This window comes from Lutra lutra, chromosome 9 (assembly GCF_902655055.1).
Source record: "Lutra lutra chromosome 9, mLutLut1.2, whole genome shotgun sequence".
Lineage (NCBI taxonomy): Eukaryota > Metazoa > Chordata > Mammalia > Carnivora > Mustelidae > Lutra > Lutra lutra.
Genome location: NC_062286.1, coordinates 139953128 through 139968343, shown reverse-complemented (window position 1 = coordinate 139968343; position 15216 = coordinate 139953128). Strand labels below are relative to the sequence as shown.

The window sequence follows — 15216 nt, the reverse complement described above, 5'->3', positions numbered from 1 at the left end:
ACGCCCTAAGAGGTTGTGCTCTTGGGGTGGTTGGAAGCGGCCGGTGGGCCGGCGTATGGCGGCCAGGCCTGGGAAGCCACGAGGCTGCCTGACGCCGTGGGGTCACTCTTCCTGAAGCCACAAGTCACCAAGACTGGAAGGGAAGGTCGGGGGCTGCCAGGGGCCAACCTTAGGTATCACTGGTGGCGGTGGGCAAACCCACCAGACCAAGGGGACCGCCGCTGAGGACAGGCGAGGAGAAGAAAATGTCTAGGGCCTGGCGGTAGAGAGCCAGGCCCCGAGGAGAGACAGGGCTCGCTGCCCCGGTGCAGAGGAGCAGTCCCGACGGATAAGGAGTTGAGGCCCCAGGGATGCTGCGCCCTGTCGAGCTAGAAGGTCAGTGGACATGGGGGTCCGGAGCCCCAAAAGGATGGTTTATCCCCTCCGCTTGGACTCTGTCCCCAAGCACTGTCGATCAAGGAATGGGTACAAGGCCTCTTTTTCTGACATCCTCATGGGCCTGTGGGACCCCTTTGTTCAACACTCTTGGGTATCTTGGTCCTTTGCCTGGAGAGCACAACTACTGGGGGGATAAAGGCTGAGCAGATACCAGTCTGCTGAGCAGATCCTCCAGCCTCAAGGATGAGGATCATAAAAAGGAAAGCAAAGACCTCTCCTGGGGCTGGGGGTGGGGGCCCCTGCAAGTCTGGATGGGGAAAATGGCGTTTCAGAGGGGCCTGCATGGGAGGGTAGGGTGCCTGCCTACCAGTGGGGGTATGGGAGGAATGGGAGATGTGGGCCTACCCTGAACAAGACCCCGTAGGGGGAAGCAAGGAACACCATGTGGAGTCTTAGAGGGGCAGGGAGAGTGAAAGTGGTACAGACTGGGATAGGATCTCTCTGGGGATAGTTGGAAACTAAAGGTCAAGCACTTTTGAGATTGTTTTGGTAGGAAATAGAGCAGATGGCCTGAACGTTTTTTGTCCTGCAAGTAGGGTCTGAGGCCTGGTTTTAGGTAAAAGATGGAGGCCCATGGTGGGGGGATGGTCCCGATGGAGAGAATACCGGAAGCTGTGGCTGGTCATGACCTCTAAGGCAGCAGGAAGGCGAAGGAAGGGACTCACTCAAGAGGATCCCAAAGGGCCCTTTCTGGCACAGAAGGTGGATGAAGCCAAGTCGAAGTTTAGAAGGAAGGTAAAGACCTAAGTTCAAGAGACAGCTGTCCTTATAGGGTATGAATGACTGATCAAGACCACCCTCGAGGGGAAGAATATGTTAGGTGATAGAACTTGACACCTGGAGCGCCGGAGAGGAAAAGGAAAGATGTCTCGGGACAGTGGGCTCCGAAGGGACTGGTGGGGGTACGCGGGGGGGAGAATCGAAGAGACGCTCAGAGCACCCAGTAGAGATGAAGGCTTCTTAGCCTCTGCACTGTTCACATCGGGGCCTGCTGACTCTGCTGTGGACTGTCCTGGGCACCGTAGGGCGTTAGCAGCATCCCTGGCCTCTACCCACTAGATGCCAGTAGCAGCCCCTTAGTTGTAGCAACCGAAAATGTAGACTTTGCCAAATGTCCTCTGGGGGGCAAAATCGCCCCCGGATGAAACCACTGCTGTTGGCTGAGAAAGGACCCTTAGACTTGAGTAGGAATTACCTTAATTTAAAGGTAAATGAAGACTGGGAAGAAGAAAAGCCCACAGTTTAACTCTAGTGTTCCCCATTTTTATCTGTTTTTTGTTTTGTTTTGTTTTTTCTGTAGGGATGGGCCACCAGAGTCTGAAAACCCCAGATCACTTATGTGAAAGGGTTCAAAGCTGAAACCGTCACAGAACAGAGTGGGATGAAACACCTCAGAAGTGCGGCCAGACATTTGAAGAACTGGCTGACACAGGAGGCAGCTGGTGCGCCTGGCCCCAGGGACCCGAGGAGCCCGGTGCGGTAAGCGCTGGGGGCGGCCGCCGGTGGGCTGACTGGGGCCACTGTGGTTGGTGGGGCTGTCTGGTGAGCCTTCCGGCTCAAGACAGAAATGTGGCCTTGCCCTGGATGGAGCTGCCCAGCTACAGGTGGTGGTGGGCAGCCGAGTCCAGACCGCTAGTTCTGGATGGATTTCTTGACTCAGGGAAAGAGGTCACTATGTGATAGGAATAAGCAGGAACAGGAAGGAAAGCTGGTAAATGAGTTCACACAGATCACAAAGAGGAAGGCGAGAGAGGCTCGTCCGGGTGCCTGAGAGAACAGGGAGCTGGGGTGAAGGACAGAAGCTGCGTGCCAGGGTCTGGGCCCTGTTCCCGCAGGGCGTGCGGTGAGATAGTGTGTATCCATCAGAGAAGGAAAGGCTTGGCTATCAGAATCCCGGCGAAGGGTTCTGGGAAGTGGTGTGTCCTCAGCTACTTAAAAAGACAGATTTTCTACACTCGATGAATTAAGGAAGTAACAGCAAACACTGCTCCCGTTTCAGTTAAATTGCATTTCAGAGGCAAGTCAGCCTGTGCACCACATGGCCCAGGTCCCTCAGATGGAGTAATGGGTGGGCTTCCTGCAAGCGAGCAGCCCCCAGTGGGAAGAACGCATCCTTCACTGTTGGCTCTCTGAGCGGCACCGCTGGCATCTGCAGGGACCTGGTCCCCTTCCTGGGCGATCCCATGTGGCACCCTAGGCTTCCCAAACTCAGTCTTCCTGCTCTGGTGACACCTCCCCGCTGGCACACACTATAACCAGCAGACGCTGTTCGGATGCTTATACTGGGGGATTCTTACTCGTTGCCAAAAGCAGAAGCACATCCAGGTTTTAAGGAGCTGCCTGTCAACTTTCCTTCTCAGTTCGTCCCTGTATCCGTGAAAGGGAAAGCAAAGCAGACAGGGAAGGAGGTGGCTGAGAGGGAAAGGAGCAGAAACTAGGAAAAAGATCCTTTTTCAACAGTGGGATTTCCTCCTAGCTTATGGCTTGGGGCTGGGGGTGGGGTGGCGTTTGCAGAAGAGTGGTCTCTGAGGACCACCTCCGTCCCTGTTGTCAGTGGCTTTCTTTCCAATGAGGAAAAGGAGAATCTTTTCACCAGTGGTGAGGGAAAAAAAACAAAAGCAGAAAGGAGAAAACCTGGGAAGAGAATTGAGGCACCTATTCCATTTCTCAACCTCCCAGTGACAAATGCTTTTTGAGTGCTGACTGAGTAGCCATAAGACTTTGAAGCTGTTCAGTTAATTACTGTTCAATTAAGACTTGCTGTGCCCATCCTTTACCTCCCCGAATCTCCTCTGCCAGCCTTGGCCGGTGGAGGCAGCAGCAGCCTGCTGTCTGCTGAAGGGTCTGCGTGACCAGGCTGTTCCGACAAATGCCAGCTCGAGAGAAAATGCCTCAAATGGAGGTTAGGAGCAGGTGCAGGGCTGATATTAAAGATAGTCGGAACCAGACTTAGGAGAATACGCGATGTGCTCAGATTAAAAAGCCCTGAGCTGGAGCCCCAGGGGCCAAGGGTCTCCTGTCAGGAATTCAGACCCCTCGTTCAGCTCAAGAGCTAAACTCCACAGCCCTCAGCTTGGAGGGGCTCCCCGTCTCTGCTGCAGCCAGACACACAACTGTCCTCGGACCACCCGTGCTGGTACGGCGGGTCCACACGTTCTTGGCAGTCACCTGAACTGGACTCCTTCTCCGAGCTAGGTCATGATGCAGCAGAGGGGAGGAGAGGGGAGAAGTGGCCATTCCAGAAAAGATGAACAGTGCCCCGGGCAGGGAGGCTAAGAGAGGGGTAAAAGTGGGGGCTAGGAGGTCATGAGGGAATCCCTGAGGATAAATTTGGCTTTAGTGGAAGCTCTGTCTAAAAAATGTCAGTAACCACGGTGAGAATTCCAGGCCCTGTGATTCGACAGTAAGGGGAATGGCATATTTCCTGTTTGTGCCTGGCCTCCATTTCCCAAACCCCATCTGAATGGAGATAGCAGTGGAAGCCAGGGCGCTCAGAACCGACTCTTGCCTGGGGGGAGGAGAAACGGGTCATCTTTAGCTGGTGGCAGTCCTCAGCCAGTTCGAGACGTGGGGCCTCTCCCTGAACCAAAATCCAAGATTCAGCATTTGAACTCGAAAACAAGATTTCCTGGGTTTTAAATCTTTTACATTTAGTCAAAGCAATTGAGGCATGAGTACAAAAACCCCACCGCACCTAGAAAATTGAAATTTCTGGCCAGGTCTGTAGAGACCCTCTGAGGGAAAGTGACCCTCCTCGTGCCTCTGCTGCAATCCCAGGGGAGGGGGCGGGTCCTCCACCACTAGGTGTGGCTCTTAGAAATGCTCTTCCTGACATTGCTTCCGCTGCCACCAGACTGTTGAAGACAGCGGTGAAGTCTCTCCTTACTTCTTCTTCCAACTCTTCCTAGCCCTGTGGATGGGCTCTGTGACTCCCTATCTCCAAATCTTACCTTCTGTTCCTTCCCTAGTGTTCTTGCCATTGTCTTCCAGGTTGTTCTGTGATCCCCCCCCACCCAAACCTTCCTGCACATTATGGACACCCCTTCCCATCTGTACACACAGCTTAGTGGTACCCCGGCGTTTCTGATAGCTGTGCCCCCCTGTTAATTTGCAGCATGCTCTCCCTAAAATAAGCTCATAGAATAAAAATAGGCCATGTCCACAGGCGAAGCCGGGAAGGCAGGCTCCCCAATTCTACCTTGCAGCAGGGACTTTGCTGGCAGGGGGAGGGTGTGGGGTGCTGTGGCGCCAGCTCCTCTCGGATGTCCTGCCGTGACTGGCTGAGCCCTGTCAACAGGTGACAGTGGCTCTGCACTGCAGACTCTTGGCCTTGGAGAGAACTAAGTCACTAGGCTGTTCCCTCTGGCTCCTCTTGCTCTGACTTAGCTGGGTACTAGCACCAGGATCGGTGCCAGGGATGGGGAGTGGGGTGTGTGAGATGTTAAAAAAAGGGGGGGGGAACCAAACATTAGTAAAATAAAAAACAAAAATGGGATGTCAAATCATTAATTTGACTTTTTTTTTCTTTTTTTTTTTTTTTTTTTAAAAACATTGTGTTGTTATCCCAGACATTTGCAACAGGGAAGATTGTTTAGGGGGAAATGCAAAAAAACAAACAAAAACCCCGAACACCTTAGCTATTACAAGGCCTTGCATATAGAAACAGACACCAATACATCTCTCTAACTGTGGTATTAAAATTGCATGGGAGAGGAGCAATTAAGGGGAAAAAAAGAGTCTGAAAAAAGCTCCCAGGAGGGAAGGATAACAACAAACAGCAAGGCAGGAGACCGGTTGCCCAAACTAGCTGCAGCCTCTGAGCTGTGTTTGTGGGCTGGGCCTAACCAGGACACTCCTAAGTGGTACCGAAGACTATATTCAGCACCCATGGTCAGCTGGCCGGCGCTGCTGCCTGCTGCTCTCTCCCAGAGCCTTAGCATCAGCAGGCTGCCGTGTGCTCAGTGTGGGGCTGGCCACAGCCGCCCACTCCCACTCGCAAACGCTTGTTTCCACACACAAAGATCAGGGAGCAGGTGAGGGAGAGCAGCACACAGAAGACAGCCGCTGCACTGTGCTCTGAAGGATGGCCCCCCTTTTTTCCCCTCAGGCTAGTAACAAGACACTGGGGTTCTTCTGTATTCTCTAACTTGCCTTGTTTAAACCCCCCCCCCCTTTTTTTTTTTTTTTTGCCACCCATTCAAAAACAGACTGGATAAAATCGAAATCAGAGCAACACAAAACAGATTTCTTCACAACTGATGCTTTTTATTTGATCGGTGTTGCACATTTCTTGGCCCCAATAGTGTTAAAATCATGGATAGAGTCAAACTGGGCAACCCTGGGCTTCCATCAACCTGCAGTGCATTTGGAGCTGAAGGGGACACTAGGAACACACTTCATTTTCCACGTGAAGAAACCGAGGGAAGCAATGAGGTGCTGGGTCTGACCCAAGGCCACTGGGTGGGACTAGGCCTAGAAGATTCTTAGGTCTTGCTGTCCATCCCTGGGGTGTCCCGATTTAGGAAACAGCCGTTAGCATAAAAACCCTGCAGCGCAGACGAGGAATTCCATCCCTCATCCTGGAACATGGGGATTAAAAATGTAACTTGAGGATTTCATCCCCTTTGCTGGGCAGTTTCTAAGAGAAGGGCGGCCTTGTGCTGCCGTATGACGTCACTCGGCTCTGGAAACTTAATTTGATTTTAGTGATTTGTTTTTTGTTATAGGTCACCTTTCTGTTAAGGTACATACTTTCCCCAATACCACGGTTTCTGCTCAGTTTCCCCTCAACAGTCTCCTTCTGTGTAAGGAGCAGTGATGACACGGGTAAATTAAGTAAAATCCATTCAGATAATTAAAACAAAGGAAAAGAACTCATTCTTACCCACACTGAAGTTTCAGCCTCCTCGTGAGATCTTCTGCCCCAGCTGCTAAAAGTGAGGGCTAATAGAGTAAAGGGTTGTGAGGAGTTCTGGGGGGGTGCCGGCGACGGGGGGGTGGCTCTAGCCCATTAAAGAAACATCCTCTTAAAACAGTTCCAAACTGTAAAATTCCCAGTTCTTGAATTCTGATAAACATAAAAGTTTGTTTGCCAAACTTCAGAAGTAACCTACGCCAGATGGTTTGACAGCACACACTATCTGAACACTGCTATGACTTTCCAAGTCAAAAAAATTGAGTTACAAGAGGGTCTTTGTCCAAGAAAAAGCACATTTCCAGTAAGTAAATGATTGATGTAGTAAAGGAAAATCCTAAATGCCAGAGCATACCATCACCTTAACCAGCGTTATTCTCCTCCTCCCTATCCATGTGAGATACACAGCCAGCTAGTAATTCACTTCTGGGGTCAACTAGAAGGTCTGGGTTTTCTGGGCGCATTTCCTCACCAGACACTCCCCACCCAAATTGAAAGGGCAAGTGATCCCATTCAAATGCTAACCCCAATTTAGCAGGGTGAAACAAAGGGCCAGTTTGGAGACTAGTGAGTTGGGAATGCTCAGCAGAATTTGCCAGAAATGCCTGGGGTGGGGGTTGGAGGAAGGCAGTGGAGCACCAGTGTCTCAGGTAGAAAGAGGGTCTGAAGTGTCTACTCAGCAAAACCCCTTCCCCGGGTGGGTGCGGAGCACCTCCTAGGAGTTCCACATATTCCTCAGTAGTTCTGTGTAGTCCCTAATGGCTTTTCCACCCTGGAATGGGGGCGGGGAGGGGGGTTCTGGGGGGTGGAGGGGGGGGAGGGAACCGAGTGGGGGAGGGGCTGTGTGGGTGGGCAACAGACTTTCACAGTCAGAGGCCATTTATACCGAAGAGTGTGTCTGAAAGAGGGCAAAACTACTTGTGTGTTCCTAGATGGGGGCCACCCCCTCCCCAGTAATGAGGTGGATGTAGTGCTTACAATTAAGAAAGCAAGCCTCCCAATATGCAGGCTTCTGGTTAAGAACAGACCAAGACTGGCCTGAAAAGTGTGTGCTTAGGCACTGAGGACTTCTTTAAACACTTGTTTATTCTTCCTGCAACAAAGCAACATGCTAATTTCTCTAGTGAAAAACCTTGCTCTGCAGGAAAAGGGGTCCCCCAGACTACCCAGTCTGGGAAGAGGACTCCCAACATCGAAACAAGCCAACCCAAACCCTGGCTTCTGTTGCACACTCACTAGATACATTTTACTTGGTGAACTCAGGCTGCTAAGACATTACCAGAGGAAAACAACACTTAATGCCACAGAAAGGAACCCCAACATCTCTGCTGACATAGAGTAGAAATTGCAACTTTGGGGAGCTCATCTCACTTAGGCAATCTCACACATTAAGCCAAAGGCAGGGCACGCCTGGACCTTCTGCAGGTCCTCGGCAGCCTCCAGACTTCTGACACCTGCCCGCTGCCCAAGGCAGCCCCCTGCTCACAAGTGCCTTCCCAGCACTTCCTAGTTAAGACCATAAACGCGTCCACAGTCATTAGTCAGCGCCGCAGCCGGCAGAACTGAGTTCCAGGGCACCGAGGCGCCCTTCCTAGGGGAGAGACGGGGAAGGAAGACCATGCACAGTGTTCTTTCTGGCTTCCCTTTTTCTTAAGTCTATAAACCCGACCGATCTTTTCATTTGAAGCCTCAAAACGCTTCGCCCCCCCCCCCCCACTTCCGCCCCCAACTTCATGATCATCAGACTAGCTCAAACCGGCGCAAACCAAGACGCGCGCGCACCAAGAACAAATCAGTTTCCATATTGGATGAGGTTTTGTAACATTTATTTCACTTCTCGGTCTTTCTCCAGGGTTGGCGAGTAAGGCACACTTTATGCTCCGAAGATGCGTTACCGGACTGCAGCCGTTTTTGTCCTCTGGCAACAGGGTGGTTTCACCTCCAGGTTACAGATTCCAAACTTAGCTCCACCCGAGCTGAAAATGGCGGGTGCGCCGCCTCCCCTCCCCGAGGCTGCCCAAGCCGCCGGCCCCTGCCCCCTCTCGACCGACCCAAGGACGCAAGTCCAATCAGACACCTTTCCCCAGCTCGGCGGAGCCGCGCTCTTTGGGGAAGCATTGTAGAATATCCTGATGAAAGACGCGATCCCCTCTCCAGCCCCGTTTCTTGTGCCGCTTTATCTTTCCGCTCGGCACCGCCTTGCGCGGCCCTCTTAGCCCCACTCTTCCATCCCCAGGGCCTTGCGCAAATAGCCCCAGACCTTTCCGGCCAAGCTGCACCCAGCCCCGTCGCCAGATCAGCTGCGCCAAAACCTTAGCGATGCCCCGACGTGACCAAGCTCGCGCCACCAACTCTGGGAGCCTGTAGGGGTACCCCCTAAGACCCCGTACCTTCTCTGCCAGCCCTCCAAGTACGCGTAACTCGTGGGGAACCGCCGGCGAGCCTGGAGAGGTCGCCTCTGGAGCGCGCGGGCAGGTGCGCACGCCCTTTGCGACGCGCTTGGCCCCGTGCGCGCCCGGAGGCGAGTGCCGGCGGCCAGGACTGGCGAACAGGGGCGGGGAGCCCTGGCGCCGAGGTCCCGCGGCTCCAAATTGGCAGCGTTAGGACCTGGGCTCCGGGCTCCCAGCGCCTTAAAGCGCCGCGCGCGACTTTTCCCGGAGCCGACAGTCTCCGGACTTCTCGCCCAATCCCAGTGTGATTACTTTTCGCACATTGCAACAGTGTCGCTACAGCGCGGCCGCTCTCGCACCGTGAAAGTTGGCGCGCGCACCTTAGAACTACGTTTCGGGCGCCTGCCAAGGCCAACTGGTTTGAGACTAGTGTTTAAGAGGAAAAAAAGCATGTAAAACAAGTGACTTACCCGTGCCTTTTGGGTGTGCAGCTCGAAACCTGGGGCGCGCCGGGGGTTCAGTCGCGCGTCCTGGACACCAGCGCGGAGACCTCAGGCTGTATCCAGCGGGGCGCGCGGAGCGCCCCGCCGTCCAACAAGCCTTTGGCCACCTGGGCGCTGCCGGCGTCCTCCCAGCGTCCTGGGGAGCCTTCCCGGCTCTCCCTGGCCCCCAGCCTCCCCGCTCAGGCTAGCTGAGCCCACTGTCCTCCCGCATTCCTCCTAACCTGCCTTTCCTTCTCCCTCCCTCCCTCTCTTCCTCCTGCGGCTCCCACACCGACCCCAGGTTCCCCGGTTTGGCAATGGGCAACTAACCTGAATCAAAGAAAACAAGGAGAATCTGGACGGCGTCCTCCATTAGTGACGCCGGATGGGGATGGGTCCCCTTTTGGAAGGGGACTCTGGGGATGGGTCGCGGCGGGTGGGCTTCTTCGGCTTGCAGCGGCGCTGCTGCTTCTTCTCCTTTGGCTCCTCGGATTCTTCGGGGTCCCTCGGATCCTTGTCCTCGGGCTGGGGCTCGGGCTCCTCCCCCTGTCTGGGGTTCTGGGGCTCCTGAGTGCTGGGCTGTGCGCGACTCGGGGAGGCGTCGGGGCTCCGCAATCTCAGAGCGTGCAGACGCTCGGTGAGAGATTGGCCGAAGGTGGTGTGCTTTGGCACCACGGGGCCGCGCTCGTCTTCTGGCTCGGTCTCGGGCTCAGTGGCGGGGGCGGTCTCAGGCTCGGTCTCGAAGTCGGTCTCGGATTCGATTTCAGACTCGGTCTCGGTCTCGGTCTCAGATTCGTAGTCAAACTCTTCCTCGTACTCTAGGCACTCGGGGAGGGACAGCTCGAGGTCTCCCTCCTCGTGCTCGTGGTCAGATTCGGGGGGCTCGGGGAACACCTGGGCGGCGGAGCGGTGGTGGGCGTTAAGGAAGCTCCGGCGCTGCTGGGCGGCCGCGCGCTGCTGGGCGCGGGCGTTGGAGGTGGCAAGGGCGCGGAGGAGCGCGATGGAGCAGGAGAGCCAGAGGAGCGCGGTGGCTGCTCGGCGGCCGATGGGTGGGCACAGATCGTTGTAGTTGTGGCGAGCTCGGCGCCACTGCTGAGCCCGGGACCTACGATCCATTCTCTTAGGCGCACACCGAGAAGACCACCCGCCCTCTGGCTCTGCAGAGAGCGGCTCCGATGCGCATTGGCTGCTAGAGCCGAAAAAGGTGCACCCCACGAGGTGAGAAGCTGGATCCAGAGGTCCCAGCCCCACCTCGGTGTGAGGGGAAAAGGGGAAGCACCTACCTTCCTGACCACTCAACTTTCTAAAGCTCCGGGCCCCTGCTTGCCTCTCCGAGCAAGAAGAAGGGATGGGGAAAAAAGGAGAAAAAGTCTCCCTCCGCCTCGGCTCCTCTCTCTAAGTCTCAGACTCTGCAGTCTAAGACCCGGGAGAGGTGCCTCCGCTGGTCCTCTCGCCTGGGAGAGGAAAGAGGAGACTGAGGTGGGGAGGGACGCGGCGGAGAGGTTCTGCAAAGTTGCGCGCCCGGACTTCTGCCGGGCATGTGCAGTAACGAGGCGGGGGCGCCTCCCCGCGAGCTGCGCGGTGGCGCCGAGCCCGTGGCGCAGACCCTAGTGGGCCGGCAGGTGGCAGGAGGGAACCTTGTTTGAAAGGATTTCGGCGAAGCGAGGGGCGGGGGGTCTGGCGGGTGCCAAGGACCAAAACAAGTGAGCGAGCTAGCCACAGGTTAGGGTACGTGGGCAGCTGGGCATGGTTCTCCATGGGCTCCATACCCCTCCCCAACTCCTGGGTAATCGGTAAAATGCAGCTAAAAACCAGACCTCAAAATTGCAGATACTCGGCAGAACGAAACGAGGGGTCTGTGCATGGGTATTAGTGATCAGCCCTGGGCGATTTCCAAGGGCTTAATAGTTTGAGGATGGTAACCTCAGGCAGTCATTAATCATGAAACCACCTTTGGCAGATCTGTTATAGTGACTGTAATTAGAGCGTTTCCAAAAAGTATCCCTCTACCCGCCCCCTGCTCCGTCATCTCAATTGGCTAATTACCTCATGGACAAATAAGCGCTTTCCTAGGAGGACCCCCACAGACAGGGTGATGGTTTGCAAGTCCACAAACCCATCAGTGCACTGTCATGCCATGAACTCGCGCCGGGGACATGTGCTGGAAAGACGTCTCGGGTTAGCTGGAACCACCCGTTCAGGGGAGTCTGCGGCGCGGATGTTCAGTGCGTATAGCCCCGTTCTCTGCCTCTGTGGGGCGCTGCAGGCCGGCTCGCTATCCAGGCATTCTTGCAGGGTACCCCTTAGAGCTCTTTCATTTCATACACGGATAGGTTTTCAACAAAGCTAATTCATTGAGGGGATGTTTATTGAGTGCCTAGCGCGTGCCAAGCTCTGTTCCAGGTGCTGAAGGTAAAGTTAAAAAGGAAAAAAACAACAACCCACCACATTAAGGAAAGCCTGTTGAAAGCTAATCTGCTGTTAATTAAAGCATTAAATCACTCAGAATCCCCCCCTTGCCCACCAGTATTTAATCCACCTTGAATTCGCCATGAGAAAACTATTGGGTCAATCAGAGCATTGAGGTTAGGTGTTGTGGCTAGACACCCCTAGACTCGGAGGCCAGAAGGTTGGAGGAAATTCGTACATCTCTTTCTCAGCCCTGGAAAATCAAGTGAGCTCCATGTCCCCCTGAAGGGGGATCCCTGGGTGATCTTTGCTCGAAAAAGCGTGCCCCTTGGGAAGCTCTTGCAATCCATCTGTAACCAGACTGCTGTTTCTGGGTTGTGCATGATGCCTTCCTGGTTAAAGTACTGGGTGCCTCCTTCATCAAAGCGGCGGCGAATCCAAGGATAGTGTGATTCAGAGCCACACCATCTTCCTAGAGTCCTCGGACGTGTCAGCAAAGTTGCTCCACTTGGGACGCATGGGTTTTTTTGGTTTTGGTTGGGTTTTGTTTTGTTTTTGGTCTTTGAGTCAATATGGGGGAATATTGGAGAGGCATGACCTCTTGTAATTCTGCTTTCCCTTTTGAGGTCGTCCACCGGGCTTTCCCTCCTGGTACTCCCTTCTTGGTGGCTAATGAGTCACGTGCCTGCAGCTGCCACTCAGCATAGTGGAGCTGGTCCTCATCCCTCCAACACCATGCCCACATATAGCGGTCACATCCCGAGTGTAGACCTTAGCAAGCTTCTAGCAACCGCCTTTGCCGTGTTGAGGTTTTTTTTGTTTCTGCATCTTGGCTGTGGACGTTCTTGAATGTTCTTGGCTTCTTGGCTGTGTCCATCTTTTGTCTTGTGTTCTTTGAGTTACTTTGTAGTATTAAAATACTGATGGGTCTAATAAAGTAGGATTGATTTGGCAAACCCCACAAAAGGACAAGTGTCTGTTTTCTAGTGTTGCCTGGCTCTTAACACGTTGCAGAGACACTGAAAGGGTTTTACTATCACAAGTGCCTGATTCCAGTCATCATGGGGATATTAGTATGGGACACTGGACGGGCTGTTTGCAGCTGCGCATCTCAAATCCTTATCTCTCAGCCCCCATCCAGGAGGAACATCTCTAAAGGTTTTGCCCACATCGACCCACCTGCTTTATTTCTTTCAATTAGCACAGCCCCACCGATGGTGCATGGAACATAAAGACATCGTTCAGGTGATTTTTCAAGGCAAAGTGGGAAAAAAAATCAGGACTATGTGGGTGCTGGTGAATGCCCTTTCGATGGAGACGAACGCCGGCTGTCAGCAACGAGGTGGATTATGATTCTCGAGTGTTCGTAAGAAAGCGCTTGGTTTTGCAGAAGGAGTGCTTTATGCTTATAATGGAGACGGCAGCCCCGAGCTGATCCGCTAACATAGATGCACCGAGATTGCCTGCACTATTAACAAATGTGCATTGCATAATATGTATTTTTGGACTAGATTCTGCATTAGTAATGCACTTTCTTTGCAAGATGCATTTTAATCAGCAAATGAACGTTTAACAAAACACTGCATTTTAGAGCCCTAGTCCTGTATAGTTACAAATACATTCTGGTGCACATTCCACGCAGGCTCCGGGAGGAGCAGCAGGACCATGCTGAAATACTGCTCCATCTCGCACTTAGGGCCGAGGTCGAGCAAATGGATCTGTGCAGAAAATGCTGTTTAAAATGCATTACGTGCACGACTTTAAAAAGTGCTTGCTGCAGAGTGAATTTCAAAAAGGAGCAAGCGGTTGATGAACGACCTCGGGTTGTTAGCGGCGGAGGAACAAGGGGCTCTGTCTGTCTGCCGGTCAATAAAGTGTGGTCTTATGTCCCCTTCGGGCTCCGCCAGAGGGAGGCTCCGGAACCTGTTGGACAGGAAAGTGTGGTTCCCCGTTCATCAGAGCATCATACAATAAGGTTCTGATTGGGATGAATTGTGGAGAATTTTGTCTTCAGGCCCTTCAAGGACTGTCCTGTGGAACAGGCAGTGAGATGTATTTTACGTGGCTCCAGAGGGCAAGATTCTAACCTATGGGTAGTAGTTACAACAGGCAGATTTCAGCTCAACCCAAGGAAGAATATTCTAGCAATTAGGGCTCTGAAATGGAATGGCTGTGAGGAGGCAGTTGGCTCTTTGTCAGAAGCGGTGTTAAATCAAAGGACAGATGAGCACATACTGGAGATGTTTTCCGTGGGACTCATGAGCTGGGCAGAGCTGGAACTCGATGCGCGCCAAAATTCTTTTCAACTCGGATCCTGATGCCGTGAGAGGCATTTGGAGACCTTGGGAGAGGGGCTGGGGGCTCTACTGATGGACGTGCCCTTCCGACTCTGCTTCTATTTTAGAAGCATTTGAAAGTGCAGGCGGCTCAGTGACAGGAAGGAATGTTCGGGTGGCAGTTTCAGGACATGAGCAAACAGGTGTATGTCTAGGCAACCAGCGGGGCTGGGGTGCGTGGCTTTCCTAATCGGGCTCCGAGGCGCTTTCCTCCACGGCTTTCTTGTTGGAGCAAAGAAAATCGTCAAATCTGTCTGTTCATTCCGTCGGTCCTCTGCCTCCCCTCCCAGAAATTAGGAATGAACTTGGCTGTTTGGCAATAGGGAGTCGAGTGACTTTCCGTGAGCAAGATGCTGTCCTGGGCCCTGGTCGGGGGTGGGGGGGTGATGGTCACTGAGTCACTGAGAATGTACCACAGCTCACCCTCCAGCATGCATGTCAGCACAAGGTGCCCCCAGATTCGAAAAAGCAGACGCCAACAGGTGCGGAATGATAAACCGTGCGCGAGGCCCCTGAGCCGCCAAGGGCAGCGGGTGACTGTGCATACGAGCAGAGGGGAAGCCCGTCTGCTGGGTTTCAAAAAGGTGGTCCCCCCGTTCCCCGGGTCTAACTTTTTTGAGATTTTCTTGTTTTTTAAAAGTTCAGGAGAGGATTGCTTCCCATCCATCTATTCTGGTGAGCCCACCGTGTACATGGCCTGTGCCGGGTGCTCTGGGGGAGACAGAGATGAATCGCACTGAGTTCTCAAAAGGCTTGACGGGTTGTCATGGGTCCCACAGACACCAACAGAGTTTCCAAGGGGAGAGGCAAAATAAAAGATTGGTTCTCCTCTGCCAGGTGAATGGGTATAATCATTCTTGAATGTAATTTTTTGGACAATCATTGGAATGGACTGTTTTTTCAAGATGGAGAGCTTTTCAAACTTTCTTTTGGGTAGAAATGAATTCAGGGAGTTTGAAGTATTCCCCACCCCTGACTGTGGCAATCAGCCAGAAAATCTCAACCCCACTGAGAATTTGGCATTGCCCGCACCCTCCAAGAGGTCTGGGCGCAGTATGGAAGCACGTGGCTCATTTCTCCGGGGCGCTGTTTCACTCTTTTGCTCAGACAGCACTGAAAGCAATCGGCTCTGAGCAGTGGCAGTGGTGACAACCCCAAGCCCCCGGTTTTGTGGTTTGGGTGGGATGCCATCCAGAGCTAAGGCAAATGATGGGGTGAAATAATCATCTTTTTGACACGGCTGCATT

At 53.4% G+C, this 15216-nt stretch overlaps 1 protein-coding gene and 1 long non-coding RNA gene across 3 annotated transcripts in view; one reads left to right on the top strand and one right to left on the bottom strand.

The window, feature by feature from the left end:
- The window catches only part of LOC125108179 (uncharacterized), a 34426-nt gene continuing 19210 nt past the window's right edge, over positions 1-15216 (top strand). Inside the window, exons 1-3 of one of the 2 annotated variants that reach the window (XR_007129833.1) lie at positions 1-375; positions 1739-1917; positions 8589-8762. This is a non-coding gene — a long non-coding RNA (uncharacterized LOC125108179). The remainder of the gene's footprint in view (positions 376-1738; positions 1918-8588; positions 8763-15216) is intronic. The other variant, XR_007129832.1, reaches the window with a different exon arrangement.
- Positions 9250-11530, bottom strand: LOC125108178 (neuroendocrine secretory protein 55). Its single transcript, XM_047743618.1, has one exon. The coding sequence runs from the start codon at positions 10338-10340 to the stop codon at positions 9597-9599; it is 744 nt and encodes a 247-aa protein (XP_047599574.1). The 5' UTR covers positions 10341-11530; the 3' UTR covers positions 9250-9596.

Coding starts and splice junctions, on each gene's coding strand:
- LOC125108178 (XM_047743618.1), bottom strand. CDS start 10,340: ATGGATCGTAGGTCCCGGGCTCAGCAGTGGCGCCGAGCTCGCCACAAC.